Raw genomic sequence first — 20,780 nt, forward strand, 5'->3', positions numbered from 1 at the left:
CCCGGTAGCCGCGTGCTCCGGGCGCAACGAGGCGCCCGCCGCCACTCCTCGCTGAAGGAAGCCAGAGGCGTCGCCAAGACTCTGGGTTGTTCGAGGAGGCGCACCGCCGCGCGTTCGACGCTTTGCCGGGACAGCAGAACCGCCGTTCCCGCCTCGTGGACGGCAAGGGGCGGGGCGGGGGCGGGAAGGTGTGTGTGTGTGTGTGTGTGTGTGTGAAGGGACCGAGAGAACCCAGAGAGCGTCCGCCTGCCCAAAGAGAAGGTCGGCGGGGTAGCCGGACCCCGCCCTTCCCGGCCCAGCTCCTCGGGGGCTGAAGGCAGCCGGAGCCGCCGTTTCTCCGCTCGCGCCCCCTCCTGCTTCTGTCCCCCCCCCCAAGCCATGACCTTTGGCCGGGGTGGCCCGCCGGTGGTGGTGTTGAACGTGGGGGGCACCCGCTACTCTTTCGCTCGGGAGGTGCTGAAGGACTTTCCCCTCCGGCGGGTGAGCCGCCTGCACGGCTGCCTGTCGGAGCAAGACGTGCTCGAGGTGTGCGACGACTACGACCGCGAGCGGAACGAGTACTTCTTCGACCGGCACTCCGAAGCCTTCGGCTTTATCCTGCTGTATGTGCGCTACGGCCACCTGCGCTTCGTGCCCCACATGTGTGAACTCTCCTTCTACAACGAGATGATCTACTGGGGTCTGGAGGGATCCCACCTGGACTATTGCTGCCAGCGCCGGCTGGACGACCGCATGTCCGATACTTATACCTTCTATTCGGCAGAAGACATCCGGACGGAGCCCTCCGGAGGCTGGAGCGGCAGTAGCAAAAGCAGCGGCCAGCCCGAGCCGCCCAAGGGCCAGGAGAGCAGCGATGCTGTGGCCCCATCTGGCGCCGGGGAGAAGAAATGGCTGGAAAGGATGAGGAGAACTTTCGAGGAGCCCACCTCGTCGGTGGCCGCCCAGATCCTGGCCACCGTTTCCATCCTGTTCGTCATCGTCTCCATGGTGGTGCTGTGTGCCAGCACCATGCCGGAGTGGCGAAAAGCTGAGAACCGAAGCCTGGATGAGCAGAGCAGGTACACAGCAGACTCAATCAGGGAGCCTTCAGGGTAGGATGAAGTGATTAATATTTCCCCCATCAGTGGTGTGACCTCTGTCCCATCTGGTCTTCTCTGTGTCTTCTTCTGCCAGCATCAGTTTGCCACATTGGAGATCCCAACTCATTATGCATCTCATTTGGCAAGGGGTAAGCTTGGTTTAACAACCAGGTGGTTCTTAAAACCGGATCAATAACTTCTAGGGGTCTGTATACCAAAACAACTTATAGATGAGTTCAGCTTTCCTTGGAATTAAGGTTAAATTTAACTGGCTTTACTGGAGACAAGAATTCAATGTGAGTCTTGTACAGTCTCGTTAGGGTTTTCAGGTAAAACCTCCTTGAGCTCCAGTGAAACTGATTATAATAATGCTGAAACCAATCAGTCAGCCAAATATTCCAGATTATAGTGGCTGCTTTGGAATAAATAAATGGCCTCTTGCTATTGTGCAAAAATGTGTTGTCCCTTTCATTGGAAGGATTCTGTCCTTCCCCAGAGAAGTCTGTTAAAGTTGTCTTATACAGTAGCCTCCAAATTTTATTCTGAGAAACCTTCAAACGGCATTTATCTTGGGAAAATCATATAGAGTCAGATAAAATTCTTCCCAAAAGATAATTTGCCCATCATTCTCAGATATTCTTTATCAGTAGGAAGAAATGTAAGGTTAGATGTGTACTAACCTCATGTTCAATGCCAGATAAGTGGCTTACAAGCCATTTAGAACTAAGGAAAGCAGCCTTTTTGAATCTGCTTTATTTATTTTTTACCAAAAGCCCTAAGACCCGCCTACCAGAGTCAGTCGCAAAGACATACACACCAGTTAAAGAACAGGGTGTCTTTCAGCACATTCTGAGCCTAAGAATTTATTTTTGGTAACCAGACTGAACTCTCAGTTCCACAGAAATCCCCTCATGGTTACCCCAAGCTTTGTTAATTTCTGCAGCTTAATTTAGAAGAAGAAGATTCCTACTGAGAAACTGCAGATCAGCCAGGGATCAAACAGTAGAACTCAATTTACATTTGGTTCATTTTGCCCAGAACATATCTCCAAGACTCCCTTATGAAAGTTCTTATATTTTTACAGAGGTTTAAAAGAAGTTTGGAAAAAAAATAGGTTTGAGATTTCAGTTCTTAATCAGGCTGGAACCAACGTTATCTGGTATCTTAGAGGCAATTAAGTTTCCAACACTGAAATTTGCCCTGTTTTTCCTCCGTTTTGCTGGCTGCTGAACTACAGCTGTTACATAGCATCTCCAGAAACCCTGCCCTGAACTGGTTTACTCTGGTTTAAATGTGATAGAATTGTAAAATCAGAATACCTAAATAGAATGGCCACTATCTTTGCTCGATAGATACCTGTCATTGTAATTGCAATATTTTAGGACGGCTGTCAAGTTGGGGGAAAGGTCAAGGCAAATTCTTTTATCATAAAACAAATTGCCCCCACAGATCACCAACTTTTTAAAAGATTATTTATTTTAAACTACATTCAATCATGCATCAAACAAACATATTTATATCATATACAGACAGCTTTCGATCTGTTTATCCCATGGAATAGGAAACAAGTGAGTGGATACATTTTCTTGGATTATTTTTTTTGGATGCTGTTAAGAATATATAATGGTATTCTTCCATTTGGCTAATGTGGATCTATGACAGCTTAATTACTTCCACCCACAGAAGCTGGGCCAGTAATAGTATTATCTTAATTATCTTTGTGTCCCAAGTAAGAGAGGAAAATATGCCAGATTTCATTTGCTTCAAATGCCCATTATTCCTGGAATTTTTTCTCTTTAGAAAATAATCTATGCCATTGGTTTGAAGAATCACAGACTTAAAGTACTCTTGTTCCTGCAGTTCTGATTTTTTCTTCTTTCTACCATGGTTGCAATCATCCAGATCTTGCTTTCCAAGTTTTACAGTACTCAAAAGGAATGATAGGAAAGGTTTACTTACATTATTATACAATTGCACCTGCTGCCACTGAGGTACTGGAAACTGTGATTATTGCTATTTATCCTGCCCCCTGAGGTAAAATATTACTATAAAATAATCATCTTATTTTTTGAATAATCTTCCCATATCTATATGCAAACTCCAAATTGAAACTTACGTGTTTGAGAGGATGCTTTCTAAACGGGTTACCAGAAGAGTTGCCAACCAGTTTTGCCTGAATTGGAGAAAGGGACATTTGAATTTAAATGGTGATGGAGTCGTGTGTCCTGTTTCTGCAGTCTGATTGCAACCATCAGATTGTACTTTATACCTGTATATACTCTTGACTTCTTCTTTAATGGAACCAGAATATTGTACTAATTGAAATAGTCTTAGCTCAACGAATTAACTTATTTCAAGAAGCAGGGTTGCCAAATGGATTCTGCAACTTGAAAAGTGCTACAAAATAAGGTATGCTTCAAATTTAAAAAAACACTTTATAACCTTAATGTGAGCAATCTTATTAGTGTCATCACACACATCCTGATTACACATACGCATGCTCTGTTTTGCTTTCTTACATATCTCAAGATCTGAATACAGTAAGATGTTTTTTAATCCCACAGACATGAAACAGTACAATTGATATATTTAGCTGGTATCCTTTGGCTTACACGATGCATTGATATTTCATTTAAATATAAGTACCATGAACTTTTATACAACAATAGGATAAAATGACCCTTAAATCTGGGTAAGATGATGTAATCTTTTAGTCCATATACCTGCAAAGCTAGTTAGTACCTTCTATTAATGAGCCTAATGATCTGTAACATTTTTATTTCCTAAGTATATGTTTTGGTTTTAAGGAGCATGGGTCATGGGCCAATCATCCAATATGGCTGCTTTAGTGGTGTGAGTAAAACAGCTTTAACACTAACACTGCCCCCCAAAAAAGATTAGTTCAGTGACAATAACATATAGTGATATCTCTTCTATGAACAGAGGTTATGTATACATATCTAATGTGTATAAAATATATAGAACTATTCATTTTAAAGTTTATATCCACACACTCCTGGCATGCCAGCCAATGGCAGATGATGATGATGATGATGATGATGATGATGATGATGATGATGATTTGTAATGATGAGCTTTATTACAGACACCCATTCTTATAGACTGGGCTACTTACAAATATAAAACAATAAAAACAGTTAAACAGTTAAACCCCAATCAAACCATATTAAACCAAACCAAACCAAATGAGGGGCCCCACAAACACATCAACCTCCGACCTGAGACCAAAGTGCTTTTCTTCTTCAGTGCTTTTCCCTAGGAGAGAGGGCGTTGTTCATTTCTCTGGAGGGAAGCTGTTCCGGGGGTAGGATTGCAACATAGAGGGCATATTTCCTTGGTCCCATAAGATGACAGTGTTTATTAGAAGGGGTGGAGAGAGAATCCACTTTGCCAAAATGTATTGGGCAGGCAGAGATTAACTTAAAAATAAACAGTATCTCAGGTACTCAGCCCCTGTGCCAGTTTACAGTGCAACAGTGAAGTACAGCAAACAACATCAATCAGAGCTTGGTTGTTTTCTTGCAGACATTTCTTTACCAAACTAGGTAATGTCACCAATGCACCAAGGGCCCCACATTAAAAAGAACACTTGCTATACCAATAGATCTTTAGGTTTCTGTTAAAATCTGCCAGGAGATTGGGCTCCAACTCTTTTTTGCTAATGGAAAGTAATTCACAGAATTACTGTGTGTTATTGAGTTCTACATAATATACTGAATATATGCAATGAAAAAAGACACACATCTGCCTTATAGAGTCCCAGAATTGAAAAGATCTCAAAAGTTATCCATTCTCACATCCTGCCAGTGGAGGAAATTTAGTGTTACCTATAGGAGATGGCCAGCTATCCAAAATGCTGTAAGTAATGTTAAAGAGGTTTGTTTTACTAAAAATAGCAAGTAGCTGTTAGTTAAATTGATTATAGATCAATTTGATTATAGATCTTTTCATGAAAGGGCTGAAATTCAAAAGCCAAAGATTTTTCTGTTCTTTGCCATCACATTAAGAATATATGGACCAGGGGTGGGATTCAAATGTTTTAACAACCAGTTCTGTGGGCGTGGCTAAGTTGGTGGGTGTGGCTTGATGGTCATGTTTTTGGCTGGGTGTGGCCAACTCAATATCACTCACATCGAGGCACACATCTCCTCGCCTGGCCTCTCATGACTGTGGGGATGCTGCAGCAATTTTAAGTGTGAAAAATGGTCATAAGTCACTTTTTTTCAGTGCCATTGTAACTTTGAATGATCACTCCACACAAGCAAAGTACCAGCAAAGGAGGGGGAAAAAAAACTCCAGAGAAGTTCCTGAGACAGGAAGTCTAGTCCTGCTAAGAATGTAATAAGGGTTAACAGAGAGGCAGTTTCTGTAAGCAACACCAAAATGTTTCCATCCTGCCTTCCTTACAGGATTAGGCCAGTAATTTCTTCTAACAACCTGCTTAGAATGTTAACAACCGGTTCTAGAGAATAGGTGTGAACCTGTAGAATCCCACCCCTGATATGGACTATTCTGAAGGAACAAGAAAAGTTCTGGAAATGTTTTTGATTTTGTTTTATTTAGTTTGCTTTTATTTCCTGAGCGACAATTGGCCTCACAAAATTTCTAACATCACATTTGTTTGTTCACTTTAATCGTAACAATCTGCAGAATTTGTCTGCAAGGTACTTAGTTATATTGATTGATAATGTGACTCAGCACTAACGTAGACCAGTTTATTTTCAGAAGAATATTTTTTCAGGGGCTCTGGTGCTCTCTGCACATGGTTGTTTTCTTTTCTTACAGACATTTCATCATGACATTATGAGGTAATGATAGCAAACTAGCACTGATAAGGTTACCTAATCAAACCTATGCAAGAAAACAACCAAGCTCAGGGAGCACCGAGGACCCCTCATTTCAACCTTGAGCTACAAATATTCTCCTTTAACTGTAGAATATTTTTTCCTATGGTTTTTCCCATACTTCTCCTTAGCTGTCCCCATACAGGCATATTTTTGGATAACTCTAGTTCCAGATGAAGATTTACATCCACATGAATTAAAAAAAAAACAGTGCTTGATCACATCAACCTTTGAGAGCTGTATGCAATGAAATTTCATTTTAATATATGCCAATTAGTGTATATTCAAAGTGACAATAAAGCTATTGTTCTGTTTATTCTATTCTATTCTATTCTATTCTATTCTATTCTATTCTATTCTATTCTGTTCTGTTCTGTTCTGTTCTGTTCTATTCTATTCTATTCTATTCTATTCTGAAAGTAGGCCTAAATTCAGCTGCCTATGTAGATCTTTCTTACTTTGTCAAAATTGTTAATTGTTCTACACATACTGCATTTCACAGCACTGTTATCATAGCAAGAACATCCAGGTTTGTGAGCACTTTAGTACCTGGTGGTTCATATATAATCAAGGGTGAATAACCAAGGGTGAATAATCATTTTGGGGCTAATGATAACCCTTTTTTTTCCTTAACTGTTTTTTCAATGCCTGCTGAATTTTGGCAGAATGATCCAAGAGATGCAACAAGAGGCAGGAAGACACCCTATTCGCTGCAGTTTGACCTTCCATGCACTAACAGATAACAGATAATCAGAGTTGGAAGGAACCTTGTAGGTCATCTATCCAACCCCCTGCCCAAGCGGGAAACCCTACACCATTTCTGACAAATGGCAGTCCAATCTCTTCTTGAAAGTTTCAACTGATGGTGCTCCCACAACTTCCGAGGGCAAGTTGTTCCATTGGTTAACTGTTCTCACTGTCAGAAAGTTTCTCCTTATTTCCAGGTTAAATCTCTCCTTGTTCAGTTTCCATCCATTATTCCTTGTCTGGCCTACAGGCACTTTAGAAAATAGCTTGACCCCTTCCTCCCTGTGGCAGCCCCTCAAATATTGGAAGACCACTATCATGTCTCCCCTGGACCTCCTCTTTACTAGACTAGCCAAGCCCAGTTCCTGCAACCGTTCATTGTATGTTTTAGTCTCCAGTCCCCTAATCATCCTGGTTGCTCTTCTCTGTACTTTTTCTAGAGTCTCAACATCTTTTTTATAATGTGGTGAGCAAAACTGGATGCAGTACTCTAGGTGTGGTCTTACTAAGGATTTATAGAGTGGTATTAGTACTTCCCTTGATCTTGATTGTATCCCTCTGTTAATACCATTTAGGATTGCATTAGCTTTTTTGGCTGCTGCTGCACACTGCTGGCTCCTATTTAGCTGGTTGTCCACTAAGACTCCAAGATCCCTCTCACAGCTACTGCTATTGAGCCTGGTTTCACCCAGTCTATATGTATACCTTTGGTTTTTCTTGCCTAAGTGCAGGACTTTACTTTTCTCTACATTGAATTTCATTTTGTTAGATACGGCCCAGTGTTCTAGTCTGTCAAGATCCATCTGGATCTTGAGGCTATCTTCTTGGGTGTTAGCTATTCCTGCCAGCTTAGTATCATCTGCAAATTTGGTAAGTTTCCCTTCTATTCCCTCATCTAAGTCGTTAATGAAGAATATTGAAGAGTACTGGGCCTAAGACTGAACTTTGTGGCACCCCGCTGCTTACTTCCCTCCATGTAGACTTAAATCCATGCATTCATTTTTGTCTTAATGAGATATATGAAAAGCCTAAAATTGCACTAGTTTGTTATTGGGGAAAAAAACTAAAAATGTACCCACATTTTCATTTTTGGGTATTATGTAAGCTTGCTTTATCTGAGCTGCAAAACTTTAGAAAAGCACTCACTGGCAGCTGTGTGAAAACCTATTCTGTAAGTTACAAGGCTCATGTTGGCTAGTCTTTGTGCACCACTCCTGATAAACAAAACAGACACCCAACCTTTGATGGTTGGTAGCTACCTTTAGAATAATTTGGAGCAAATTATTTGTTTCTCTTCTTTGGAGGACATTTCCCTCCCTAATATTATTTTCCCAATCCTCTAGAATTTAATTTGTGAAGTTGCAAGCAGTGGCCTTCCATTTTGTAATTTGATTCATTTATTTATTTGCATTTTACTAGATTCTTAGAAAAGTTTAAGTTTTAGCTTGTAACAATGGAATACAAATGTGGCTTGTTTGAGTGTTATTTTTTTAAGAGGGCAAAAAAAGTGAATAGAACACATAAACAGTATCATAATTTAGTTATATAGATGTTAGCAATCTTAATACACAAGCAAATGTCTTCAAAAATTTGAGCTTATTTAGAAATTTCAAGAGTCAGTCATTTGCAGTATATGGTGCTTTTGTTGATGCAGTTGTATTCACTTTAAGTAGGACGATTCCAGATCCAATAATCCAGATTGGCATGCATATTTTTGAGAATGAAAGATAGCGAGAAAAAAATGTTTGTATGATGATATCATATGTCAAGTATTTTATTTGTAATGTTGTCTTCCAGAACAGATTGTGGAAATGCAGATTAGTTGCCTTTTAGTTGAGAACTCCAGCCTTATATCCTAATTCTGCATATTTGGATTAGGAAAAAAATCTACTAAGTGAAGTACAAATAACTGCCAAACAATGTATTTGCAGATTAATGTATAATATTACTTTGTGGTCTCTAAAAATATCATGTTTGCTTTCCATGAGTAGTTGTCCCCTTTTCCTTTCAACAATAAATACATTATCACAATTAAGGAAGAAAACATAGTGCATTTGCAACCTACAGTATTTCAGGAGGAAATATAAAAGAACCCAATTGCTGATGTTGCATATTGAAAACAATTTGTGTTGATATTCTTATGCAAAATCTCATCATCATCATTTGCAAAATAGCTTTTCTCTTTTTTGCTAAGTCAAGCACCTGATTCCCATAGAAATCAATACATTTATGCTTTGCATTTAATTGCTCTCTTATTAAAGGAAGCAGGTAGCAATAGCCTCCTGACAAAAACCAAGTCATTCAAGTAACTCCCCCGCCAAACATCACTGCACAGAAACATGGAAATCTCCAAAGAGAGGGAGACTGAATTATAAATAGCAGTGGCCAGACAGAGAAAAGCTCTGTTTTTATTCTCTCTTAATGGTGGCTGATTTTTCCAGAGGCAAGATGTACCTGGCTGTTTGCAATCCACAGCCACTTGGTGTTCTTTCCAACCAAGGGATTTACCAGAGTCCTGAGACAGGTGCAAGCATTGTATGTCCACAGGTCCCTGTCACATAGAGAGAAAGCGTGGATGAGCCTTAAAAAAAACAATAAAACAATGAAGCAGGCAGGCAGGGCACCTTCCTCAGCTGTGCCCTAAAAACAAAATGCAGTCCCCAAGGCAACAATCATACACACTTCATTCTCTTTGTTCCCAGTGAAACTATAGGAAAAGCTTAAATCAGCCATGAGATTAATAAAAAAAGAGGGGGAAAGGGAAGAAGGATTCAAAGCAGCAAAGGACCAGGAGTACAGAACAATTACTTATGAATGAAGACAAATGTATACATGTCCCAGGAAGATATCTTACCTGTGGATCCAATCTGGGTCAAAGACAAAACCTCTGGTCCCAGTAACAGAACCGGATTGGATACTGCAAAAATCACTTAGCCTGTTATTTGGATTGTGTTGGTATGAGAAACCACAAACTTAAGGTTGCTTAATATGCATTCCTTTTTCTTTTTCTTTAAATGTTTTAGGATGATGGCATGAGGCAAGTTACTGTTTTAAAAATAATGCTTGTGTCACCTTGTTGAGGATGAATTGTCTAATATAACAAATTAAAACCATTATGTATATAAATGTAACCATATTGTTTGGAAAACAGGATGGTAGTTATCATGGGGAAATAATACACAGCAGGTTTTCCCTTCCTTCTGTGAAAGAGAAATGGAAGAACTGAGCTTAACTTCTTTAGCTTTTGAAAATGTAAACTCCATTTTCCACTTGGTTCAAAATGGCAGAGTCCTCATAAAGGATCTTGGCCTGTGAATTTTTCAGTAAATGAATTCTAAGCATAACCTATTGAATTATATGCTATGGGAAATCTAATCCTGGGAAGCTTTTTTAGTGCTTTAGTGTAATAAGTAATATGCAATACTACTTGACACTATGAAGCCATACAGAACACATGCACACTAATGCTGTAATGACAGTAAATTTGTCGAGTTGGATACTTTTATAGATTTAGATATTAATATTAGTAACTTATTAGCCTCAGAAACAAGACTGAGCCATCCAGCCTTTCACACCATATGCACAAGCTGTGAGTCTGTTTGTGGTTAGCTGAACATAAAATGATTGCATTCTTAAAAAGAATTAAACCTCAGCATCTGGTTCTGCAAATGTTAGCTATCATTAGCTAGGTATCTAATCATATCAATCAAAAGCTATCATTTTGCTGATTAATTTCTAAAGAATGTCAATACTGTAGCTGTACTGTAGAAAATTGGCAGTCTTAGCCTGTAAACACTTAAACTTCATAGAAAATTAAGACATATTTTCACCACGTTCAAATCCACTAAAGAATCCACAAATCCTTTTAAATTTTTAGTTGTATGACTAGACCTCAATTTAGAGCATTCAGTAGAGTTGGATTAGTTTCCCATCAGTCTTAGCAGTACAGTTACCATAGATAGGCTTACTGGAGGTACTGGAAATTGTTGTCTAACCCAGCTGCTTTAGGAAGAAAAGCTAAGAATATACTTACTGTTTTTAGCACATGCTAAACACTGCAAATCTATATGCATTTTCCCTGGGGAAAACTTCACAATTTAATGGGGCTTACTTTCAGTGAAGTAGATGCAACTGTGGGTTAAGCCTTTGCTTTGTCTGTACTGAATGGTATGTCTTCAAGGTCAGTTTCCAAATATGTTATTACCAACTGGCTTTGAAGCTTAGGGAGATAAAATGGATAAAAGCTAAAGAAAGTAAAAAGAAGGGTTAATTGGTTTTTGCAGAAGGGGAGAACAGATAGGACCTCCAGTGCATCAAACTTAATTGCACAAAGCCTCTTGAACTGGGTCTAGGGTAAAAGGAAGAACTACTTGATTATTTGATTGGGTGCTCAATTGTCTCCTGGCAAGACTACTTAGGGGCCCCTCAGCTCTTATGGGCAACTCACCCTTTTTCTTCCTTTGCTAGCGTCATTCTCTAGATTATACATTGAACTCTTTTGGAGGCAGATCTAAAATATGGGACAGACTACATTGCTACATTGACTGAGGTATTTGGAGTTAGCATATTCAGTGATACTGAGAACTAAGAGTTGTTTTCTTTCCCTCCCTCTTTCTCATGCTAAAAAAGTTGCTGGCTTTTAAACATTGGAAGGATTATAAATGTTACATAAGTTCCCTTTTAGCACATACCTGCATCATATTGGATTGAAGCATATAATAGAACTTGAAAAAATGCTAATATTTTTGAAAAGGATTTTAATCTGAGTGACTAGTGTTAATCAAACTGGATGAATGGTTCCATAGAATTATAGAATCATAGGGCTGGAAAAGACCTTGCAGGTCTTCTAGTCCAGGGGTGTCAAATTCGCGTCGTCACGTAACGCATCATGACTTTTTTCCCTTTTGCGAAATCGGGTGTGGGCGTGGCCAGTGCATGACACATCCAGCCCACAGGCCACCAGTTTGACAGCCCTATTCTAGTTCATCCCCTTGCTCAAGGCAGGAGTTCTTATATCATCCTGGACAAATTGCTGTCAATCTTTTCTTGAAAACCTCCAGTGATGGAACATTCACAACCTTGGGAGGTAAGCTCTTCCATTGCTTAATCACTCTCACTGTTAGGAAATTCCTTATTTCCAGTTGACTCTCCATGAACTTCCACCCATTGCTTCTTGTCCTGCCTTCACTTGCTACAGAGAGTAAATTGACATCCTCTTCCCCATGACAGCCCTTCAGATATTGAAAGACTGCTATTTTTATTAAGCTAAACGTATCTAATTCCTTTAGTCATTCATTGTATAATTTAGCCTTCAGGCCCCTTATCATCTTTATTGCTCTTCTCTGCACTCTTTTTTGATTCGTGGGTTCCAGAACTGGTTGCAATATTCCAACTGTGGCCTTACCAGTACAGTATAAAGCAGTACTATCATTTCCTGTGATCTCGATGTTGTCCTTCTGTTGATGCAGCCTAGATGCATTGGGTTTTTGGCAGCTGCTGCACACTACTGATTCATACTTACTGTAAGTGACGATACACCAGGATACTTAGATCCCTCTTAGAGGTACTAATTTTGAGCCAGGTACCTCCAATTCTATACCTGTGCAAATGTTTTTTCCTACCTAAGGGCAGGGCCTTACTTTTCTCACCACTAAATTGATCTTGTTATATAGGTGCTCTATGCTCAAGTCTGTCAAGATCCTGAATCTTAAGCTTATCTTCCAAGTGTTAACTTTCCCACCCTACTTGGTGTCATCTGCAAATTTGATGAGTTTCTCCTTCTATCCTCTCATCTCGATCATTTATGAGGATTTTGAAGAGCACCAGGCTCAAAACCTTGAGTTATCCCATTGCATGTTTTCCTTCATGTAGATGTACATGGAGTGATCCAATTCTAAAAGATTTCATTCAGAAAATCTTATCAATTTTGCCTATTTCTGACCTGCATTCCTCTTCTGTCTCTCACAGTGCTGCTTTTGGTAGGTTGGGCTATTTTTCCTTTTGCGTAAAGGCAGATGCAAAGAAGGAATTAAGTAGTTCTGTTTTCTCCCTGCCAGTTTGACTTATGCAAGGGTGGGTACAGAAAGGATAGATTTATGCAAGGGTGGGTACAGAAAGAACAACTGTGAAGGAGACTGTTGGCAAGAATGAGGAAGAATAGCAAATATAAAACAGGCAAAATAAATACAAATAGCATTGTGCTAGATGTTATGAGCCACTGAATCCTAAGTATACTTGGAGGTAAGTGCTAGTAAATCTTCCTTCTGAACAAATAATAAATATTATTCTACCCCAAATTCACATTTACTTTTAAACAATTCAAAAAAGGTTAATTACTACTTTTATTGGGATTGTGTAAGGGTAGCGGTGGGAATATGCTGTTGGTTTCTAAAGGTACTTTGATGCAAGAATAAAAGCATATTCTCATCCACAAACTGATGTTGTCAAGTTTAATCACAGGCTGTCTTGTCTTTTGCCCCTCCCTTCATGTTTCTTGTCTTGTATATTCCATTTTATTCAGATATTTACAGGATGATGAGGCTATTCCTTTGATTTTTCTATTTTTAGCTCTCAAAAAAATAGAGAAAAATTCGGTAAAAGTTTGTAAAGGAAAATGTACAATTTGCAACTGAAAGCTGCTTTGACAGCTCAGAATATAATTACTTTGAATACAACAAACTAGCTTTATTACTGATTCTAAAAAAAAAATCTGAAGCAGTTTAAACTAGAAGACTATTTTGTTTAAGTCTTACCCATTGGAGCAAAAAGTAAGAAAGTAATTAAATGAAAGGACTGGTTTAGAGTAATCTCCCAGGACTCGGAGAGTTGTAAGAGACCTAAGTTTAGAATCATCACACAATTTTTAAAATAATTTTCTTAGAAATGTAATAAATATTCTAAATTAAGAAAGTTGAACACAAAATAAATAAAATGGCCATATCTATTGGAATATTTAGCTTCATTATTTTTCATGTCAGCGCTCTCTGTGTCCCTGCAAGTAATGCTGAACTACATTTTTGAATGAGTTTAATTCCTAAACATGGGAAATTCTGGGAGATTCAAAGTGCCTGCTCTCCTTCCAGTAAACTCTGAATATCTGGTTCTTCCTCCAGGCCTTGGATTAGGGTGAATGGAGGAGGAAGAGGTAGGCCTGTGTGAGAGTTCACTTGTGGGTCATTCCTTCTGGGTAAGCCATTGTTATTTTTTGACTAATTGTTTTATTGTTTTTCATCCCATTTGCCCAGACTCATTTGGAGTCAGGTGCCCTTATACATATGTCAAATAAATAGTATCCCCCAAATCTTGGCAGAGCACCAGATTAGAAAATATTACTATATTTTCCATTGGAACTATTTTTTTTAAAGGATTGTAGTTCAGCATTACAAGGTGAGGGAAGTATACAGGAGTTGTTTGCATTACTACTGAGTAGACATCTAGCTTATTGTATGACGTATTACTCTATATTTATTTATCTTTTTGTTCCTTAACAAAATTATGTATGCAACTAGATTGGAAACCACAGACCAGGATAAACCTAGATTGCATAATTCATTGTTTAAACAAAAAATAATCAGAGCAAAGTTAACATGTACCACTCTGAAATAAAATGTCACTATTGTTGCATCTATTAGGATTTTGACAGATTCTGCTACTCTTCATCAGGAAACAGATTTCAGAAAGCAGAATGAAGAGAGAAGAGTGAAATGAGACAGAGAAGGCTACTCTGATAAAATGGAGGAAAATATTCATAATTGAATAGTTTAGGCTCTATTATGAATTACAGCATTCAGGTTATGTTAGATGAGCAGAACTAATCCTCCAATTTTTAAAAATACATAATCTAGTTGCTATATGTCTCTAGTCTTAGGTGAATACATACATTCTCTTGATAGGCAGTGAACTAAATGTAAATCATGTTATTAAGTTTAAATAGCATGTAAAGAATGATTGACCAAGCTCTCAGTATTGTCTCTCTAATATGCAATGGAATAATTCTAAAGGATTGAAAAACAAAGTTAAAACACTCTACCCACAAATTAAGTAAAAAGCCACCCATTTCAAAACAAAAAGATTGCACCATATTTACCTGAAAAAAAATCAGTCTTAAATTTAAGATACTTCTCTTCCCAGTTCCACCACCACCACCAACCCTAAAGGCAAACAGACAGAAAAACGACAGTGTAGGCAAAAGCCCTGTGCCATGTTGAGTTTCTTTACATGGTCCAGTAAAGGTACTTATTCAAACCTTACTTAAGAAAATAGCAAAGATAGGACAAACAAAATTAAGTGAATTAATAATTACTGGTTATTAATTACTGATAAAATATACTGATGAAACATGGTATACACTGGAAATGGATATAAAACAGTCTGAGCCAAAAGTACAGCTATGGGAAGACTCTATGATTGACTGTTTTGGTGTATCTTCATTGTGGTACCACAAATGCTGAAATGATTCCAGCTTTGGAAATTTCTACAGGTTACAAGTTATGCTCATCTTGCCATAGGATTTTGCTTACTTTGGCATCCCATTTTGACTCTACAGACTGAGTCTGAATTTTCAGTCTTCCAGCTGCAACACAAGGGAAGCACTGGGCAAAGTGGGGAGGATGTCTCTTTTCAATACCCAGCTGGTAGAAGTCTAAGAAATACAGAAATAAAAACCAAGTGAATTTCAAAATGTCATTTTTGCCATTTTGTAATTAATTCAGGAAAACAGTAGGGTAGAACTATTTGTTGCAAACTTACTACCTCTGATAGTGTTATACAGTGTTTTTTGGGCCCCTTTTATATACATGGAGTCCAAATTGTCCCAATTCATATAATCTCCATGAATATTTTCAGAATTACAGTGCAAATCCTCTCTTTCTCATGCAATACAGCTTCTTGAATATTATCACTGCTAGACTGGAACCTCTACTTTGTTTTAAACTTTGCTGTTTTGAATAGAGCAAGGGTATAGTTTAGCATGATTTTAGAGGTGGGAAGAAGTTGAGCCATCATTGTAGAGCGTCCTTTCCCAATAAACCAGGTCTTTTGGATGAGTTGGACTTTAATCTCCCTAAGCAGAACTATCATATCTGGTCTGCAAATATCTGGATGCTCCCCTGACGGCAACTAACTCTTCTTTGCTCTTTACTGGACATCTGGAACATAATAACCCTTCCATATTTATGCTAGCTCAAAGAATGGCCAACTGAAGTCCAAGACATATGGAGATTACCAAATCTATGGAAGCTTTGGGTCTCCTTTGGCTTTTATTTTGATGACTGGCATTGCTGCAATGATTAAATATGTGTTCTGTTCAAAAGGCATTAGACATGTCTGAGCATAATGTTCAGCTCAAATCAGAAGAATCATCAATGTTTTAGTGCTTCTGTTTGAACAATTCTAACATTTCCCAAACGCTATCTGCTTCTCTTTCAAGATTGTAGTAACACAAAGAGCCGTTCCATTCTATATAGTGATTTCAAATGCTTTGGAAGATTGCTTGAGGTATTTTACTGCTGAATAGCAATCATTCATCCAGAAAAGCATTTTAAATGGCCCAACACTAGTATTTTGAAGAGGTATTCACAGATAATTTAAACTGCAATATAGTTTGAACCAAATCTAGGAACATTAAATTGTGTCACACATATACACAAGCCGTTCCTCCCAAAATCAAATAAGTAAATGAAAAGATATGAAACATTTAACATGACCAGTCCTCAGATTTTAATGATAATAATAATCCCTTCCCTCAGAAATCAAAATATTTTTAAAAGCTTTAGGAAAACTTAACAAGATGAGAATGCACATAGATAACTTTTAATGTAATGATGATTTTTGGAAAGAAAAACAATATGCAGAAATCTGTATAAAGTCTAATTTGTCTTTGAATTTGGCATGCTTATCTACTAAAAGTCTGAGTCCATGTCAATGTAAAAGTGTCCATTAAAAAAGCCTATAGCATTGAAAAATATTCCCAATGAAGAGTTTCAAATAAATGTAATAGCTTTGCTTATGTTTTTTTTTTTTTTTTGACAGGATAATTGAAGCAATTTGCATCGGCTGGTTCACGGCAGAGTGCATTGTGAGGTTCATTGTCTCCAAAGACAAGTGTGAGTTTGTTAAGAGACCTCTGAACATCATTGACTTGTTGGCTATCACTCCATATTATATTTCTGTGCTGATGACAATTTTTACAGGGGAGAATTCTCAGCTTCAGAGGGCTGGAGTCGCCTTACGGGTTCTGAGAATGATGCGGATTTTTTGGGTGATTAAACTGGCCCGCCACTTCATCGGCCTCCAGACACTTGGCCTGACATTGAAGCGTTGCTACAGAGAGATGGTGATGCTGCTTGTCTTCGTTTGTGTTGCAATGGCAATTTTCAGTGCTCTTGCCCAGCTTCTTGAACACGGACTGAAAATAGGAAAGCCCAATGAAGGCTATGCAAGCATTCCTGCTGCTTGCTGGTGGGTTATCATCTCCATGACCACAGTTGGTTATGGGGATGTTTGTCCTATCACGGTACCTGGAAGGATTCTTGGAGGGATTTGTGTAGTCAGTGGAATTGTTTTGCTAGCCCTGCCTATTACATTCATCTACCACAGCTTTGTTCAGTGTTACCATGAGCTCAAGTTCCGGTCTGCTAGGTATAGTAGGAGTCTTTCTGCAGAATTTTTAAATTAACAAATAGCACATATTGCATTTCATAGCAGAACTTAATATATTGAAGAAAGTAGTAAGTTCTTCCTCATTGTTTTCGATCTTGGTGTCTGAGGAATTATGAAGCTGACTTAAGAGGAATATCTCCCTGCTCTATTCGAGGGATGGTCACTTGCTCTTTACCTCAGAAGAGCCCAGATTTATAAAGGAGAAAACATCTTCATTTTCATAGTCTCAGCAGGTATGAATGTTTCTACACACATTTCTCCAAATCCTGAGAAGTTCTAGATCAGGGGTTTCCAACCTTGGCAACTTTAAGCCTGGAGGACTTCAACTCCCCAGCCAGCTGGGGAATTCTGGGAGTTGAAGTCCTCCAGGCTTAAAGTTGCCAAGGTTGGAGACCCCCTGTCCTAGATGATATGCACTATTTAGAGTTGAAAGCATATATGTGTTTTTAAAATACTCTTGATTTTGAAATGCATTTCAAATGACATGTCAATAAGACGTGTCCAAACTTTAATTACCAGGACCACACATAACAACCTGTGGATAGTCAAGGGCCAAGATATTGGGGGTGCAAAAGGGAAGAGCCAAGATGTTCTTTTTTTTCCACTTCAAAGTTTTGATCAGAAAGGAAGAGTTGCTATTATTTTTAAAACTGTGGTAAGTCTATTTTAGGGCATTCTGGAGGAATATCTCATATCAAAATGGCAGGAAACAATGCCACCAACTTTTTGTAACTGTAGTCAGAGGTGGGTCTAGAGCTACAAAAGAAATGGTCGGGGGCAGCAAATATATTCTTGTATGCCTTAAATTGCTCCCTTCATAGATACAAAGAAACTTGTTCGCCCAAACACATACATTTATTAAAAAAAACATACTGGTCAGATCCAAGTTTATGTAGAAGAAACCCATGAAAGTGACTCAGATTTGTTAGTTATCACTAGTTTGTCCAATTTATTTCAGTGAATTTTTTCTAAGTGCATTTCAGTCTGGATCTGACACAATACATACAGGTCTTGGTTGTCTGTATAAGGAACAAAGTGACTGGAATTATATGCAAAGTGTTATGGGAAAATTGTGATTTTTTATTTTGAAACTTACATGAAAGCTACTCTTGAAAGTTGGGTATCTTGATTCAGTATGGGGAGGACAAGCTGCTTTTCCAAGAGGAAAAAACTAATCAGAATGGTGGAATACAAATGGAATAATAATAGTAGTAGCAGTAATAGTAGTAATGAAGATCAGGAAATAATCTAACTTTGTAAAGACAAGTAACTCTGTATTAAAACATTTGAAGTTAGTAAAGTTTCCGGACTAGAGATTCACAGCTTAGATGAGATGTCATTTCTGGGGGGGTTTTCTGATACATTTTTTTTCTCTGAGTCTAATTTTTTTTCCACCCTTTTAAAAAAATGTCTAGGATTCCAATCCTAGAAACTTTTACATGGCCATAATTCAAAGTGATGCAATGGAACCAAAGATGAATTATTGAAGAGAGCTGTCATGAAACATAACTTCGAACTTTGACAATTTGATAGATGTTTTCAGGGAGGGTTTGCTATGTAAACTAAACATGATTTATGCTGGAAACTAAGCTTCATTACTATGAAGACTTGTAAAAAAAATGCCTTGAATTTCCCCATATCACAGTACAATATCAGGGTAATGGTTATTTATGCTTGCTGCTCCATGATATGATTAAACAGCCTTGTGCAGGCTTTTGTCTCACAGTTCAAATCAGAGATTGTTAAGAATGTTAAAAAATCCTGGTTGGATCAGGCTACTGTCCATCTTGTGCCCTCTTCTTTGTCACAGAATGATCAACTGGGTAGCTTCAGGCAATAACCTTTATTGACTATTGTTTCCCACCAGCTGCTAATTTAAAGTGTGCTATCTGGGATTTAGAAGGTAATATTTAGCTGCTCAGCCTATCCAGCACCCTTAAAAACATTTTTAAAAAGGTTATTACTGTAAATGAGGGCAATGAATTTCATAGTTTTAGCTACCTGTTGTACAAAGAAATTTTTCCTTTTATCAATCCTGTTGTGTGAATAAAATAGATAATGCCATAACGCAGACCTGAGTGCCTTGGAGGAAGGATAGATACAATTGTGACAGTAAATATACATAGTTCTCTAGGGAAATCGAACACATATATACTTGATATATGGAATAATTCTCCAAATTAAATTTTGTGTGGAAAAAGGCAATTGACTGTATTTGTCCAGTTTCTAAAGAAAACAACCCAAACTATCTAGCTAAATTTCCCATGAGATTGTTTTTATAATAATGAGCATTAAAACCTTCCCCCTTTTTAATATAATAAACATATTTTGGATTATCACAAAACTTATATCAACTATGTTGCATTCAAATAGGATTTATTATCTTCAAGTCCAACAATGATTCTTATTAAAAGAAACATATCTGAATAAACATCCTTCCAAATAATTTTTGGCTAAACAAATGAAAATAAAACTCCACTGATATGCAAGAGGAGCTGCTAGCTCAATGTAAGGTGTACTATGTAAAATATAGCATGTGTTCTATATTAAATGTAGAACTGATTTTTTTTTTAAAAAAAACATGTTCTTGAACTACTTAGTGGTACTACTTATAGGACTTGAAAAGCTGCATAATGACCTGACTTTGTGCAGAAGAGAAATAAGAAATAATAAGCCAAAGAAATTAACCAATGAGGTAAGAAAGAGGAAAGTCAATATTGTAATAATTTAATTTGCACCAGAACCATTCAGTACTACTCTTCTTATCTTTTTACCCTTGCAAATCATCCTTGCTGCACCCCTGAAAATCATCAGATATCATGCATTGTCCTTTGTTCCTTATAATTCTCACGTCTCACTTCTAAAGTTCTCATCAACTCTACCTGACCATGACTTTTTAAGTCTTCCTTTTCCATTTGACCCATTCACTCTTCCTTGATAAATTTGTTTTGCAATTCATTCTTATGACCAAACCACCTCAACATATTTTATGCTGTTCATTCACTTGCAACCTTTTCCCTAATTTGGAGAACAATGATGTCCTTCTTCCCCAGATGCATTTTCACACACATACATAGGCAAATGACAAAAATTTAGAATGAAAGCCACATTCATATTTTAATCTTGCTCCAATAATGCCATTAGAACTTGCAGATTTCTCATAGCATTTATTAGTTCCATTTGTCTTGAGCTTTGAGGGGTTTTCTTTCAACATGCTGCTGTCATCCCCATACTTCTCTAAAATTCTTCTTTCAGGATTTCCTCATTTCCATTTCATTCTAAATCAGCCATCAGAATTACTCTGCATTTTTTCCCCATTTTTCCTAGCTGTTCCTTGCTCTCCTTGATTACAATCTTTGCAACTCATTTTTCTATTAATACCATTTTCTTATGTGTTTATTTCTCAGTCATAGCCCCTTTTACTCCATCA

At 38.0% G+C, this 20,780-nt stretch overlaps 1 protein-coding gene across 2 annotated transcripts; it reads left to right on the top strand.

Annotated features, from left to right (window-relative positions):
- Nucleotides 1–196: 196 nt before the first annotated feature.
- KCNG3 (potassium voltage-gated channel modifier subfamily G member 3) lies at nucleotides 197–19,919 on the top strand. 2 transcript variants are annotated; one of them, XM_026680414.2, is made up of 2 exons: nucleotides 197–1,091; nucleotides 16,721–19,919. In XM_026680414.2, exons 1-2 carry the CDS (start codon nucleotides 379–381, stop codon nucleotides 17,364–17,366), a joined length of 1,359 nt encoding a protein of 452 aa, XP_026536199.1. In that variant the 5' UTR covers nucleotides 197–378; the 3' UTR covers nucleotides 17,367–19,919. The 2 variants fall into 2 exon arrangements, with proteins under 2 accessions (XP_026536199.1, XP_026536193.1); XM_026680408.2 differs by having other exon boundaries at nucleotides 197–1,058.
- Nucleotides 19,920–20,780: the final 861 nt, after the last annotated feature.

Source organism: Notechis scutatus, chromosome 1 (genome assembly GCF_049901735.1).
Source record: "Notechis scutatus isolate UNSWTSFEM ecotype Mainland chromosome 1, rNotScu1.2, whole genome shotgun sequence".
In the NCBI taxonomy this organism is placed as follows: domain Eukaryota; kingdom Metazoa; phylum Chordata; class Lepidosauria; order Squamata; family Elapidae; genus Notechis; species Notechis scutatus.

What these genes read in the sequence shown, in the direction of transcription:
- KCNG3 (XM_026680414.2), top strand. Translation starts at nt 379, where the DNA reads ATGACCTTTGGCCGGGGTGGCCCGCCGGTGGTGGTGTTGAACGTGGGG. An exon ending in TCAATCAGGGAGCCTTCAGG is followed by an intron (nt 1,092 to 16,720) that starts GTAGGATGAAGT and finishes TTTTTTTGACAG; the next exon opens with GATAATTGAAGCAATTTGCA.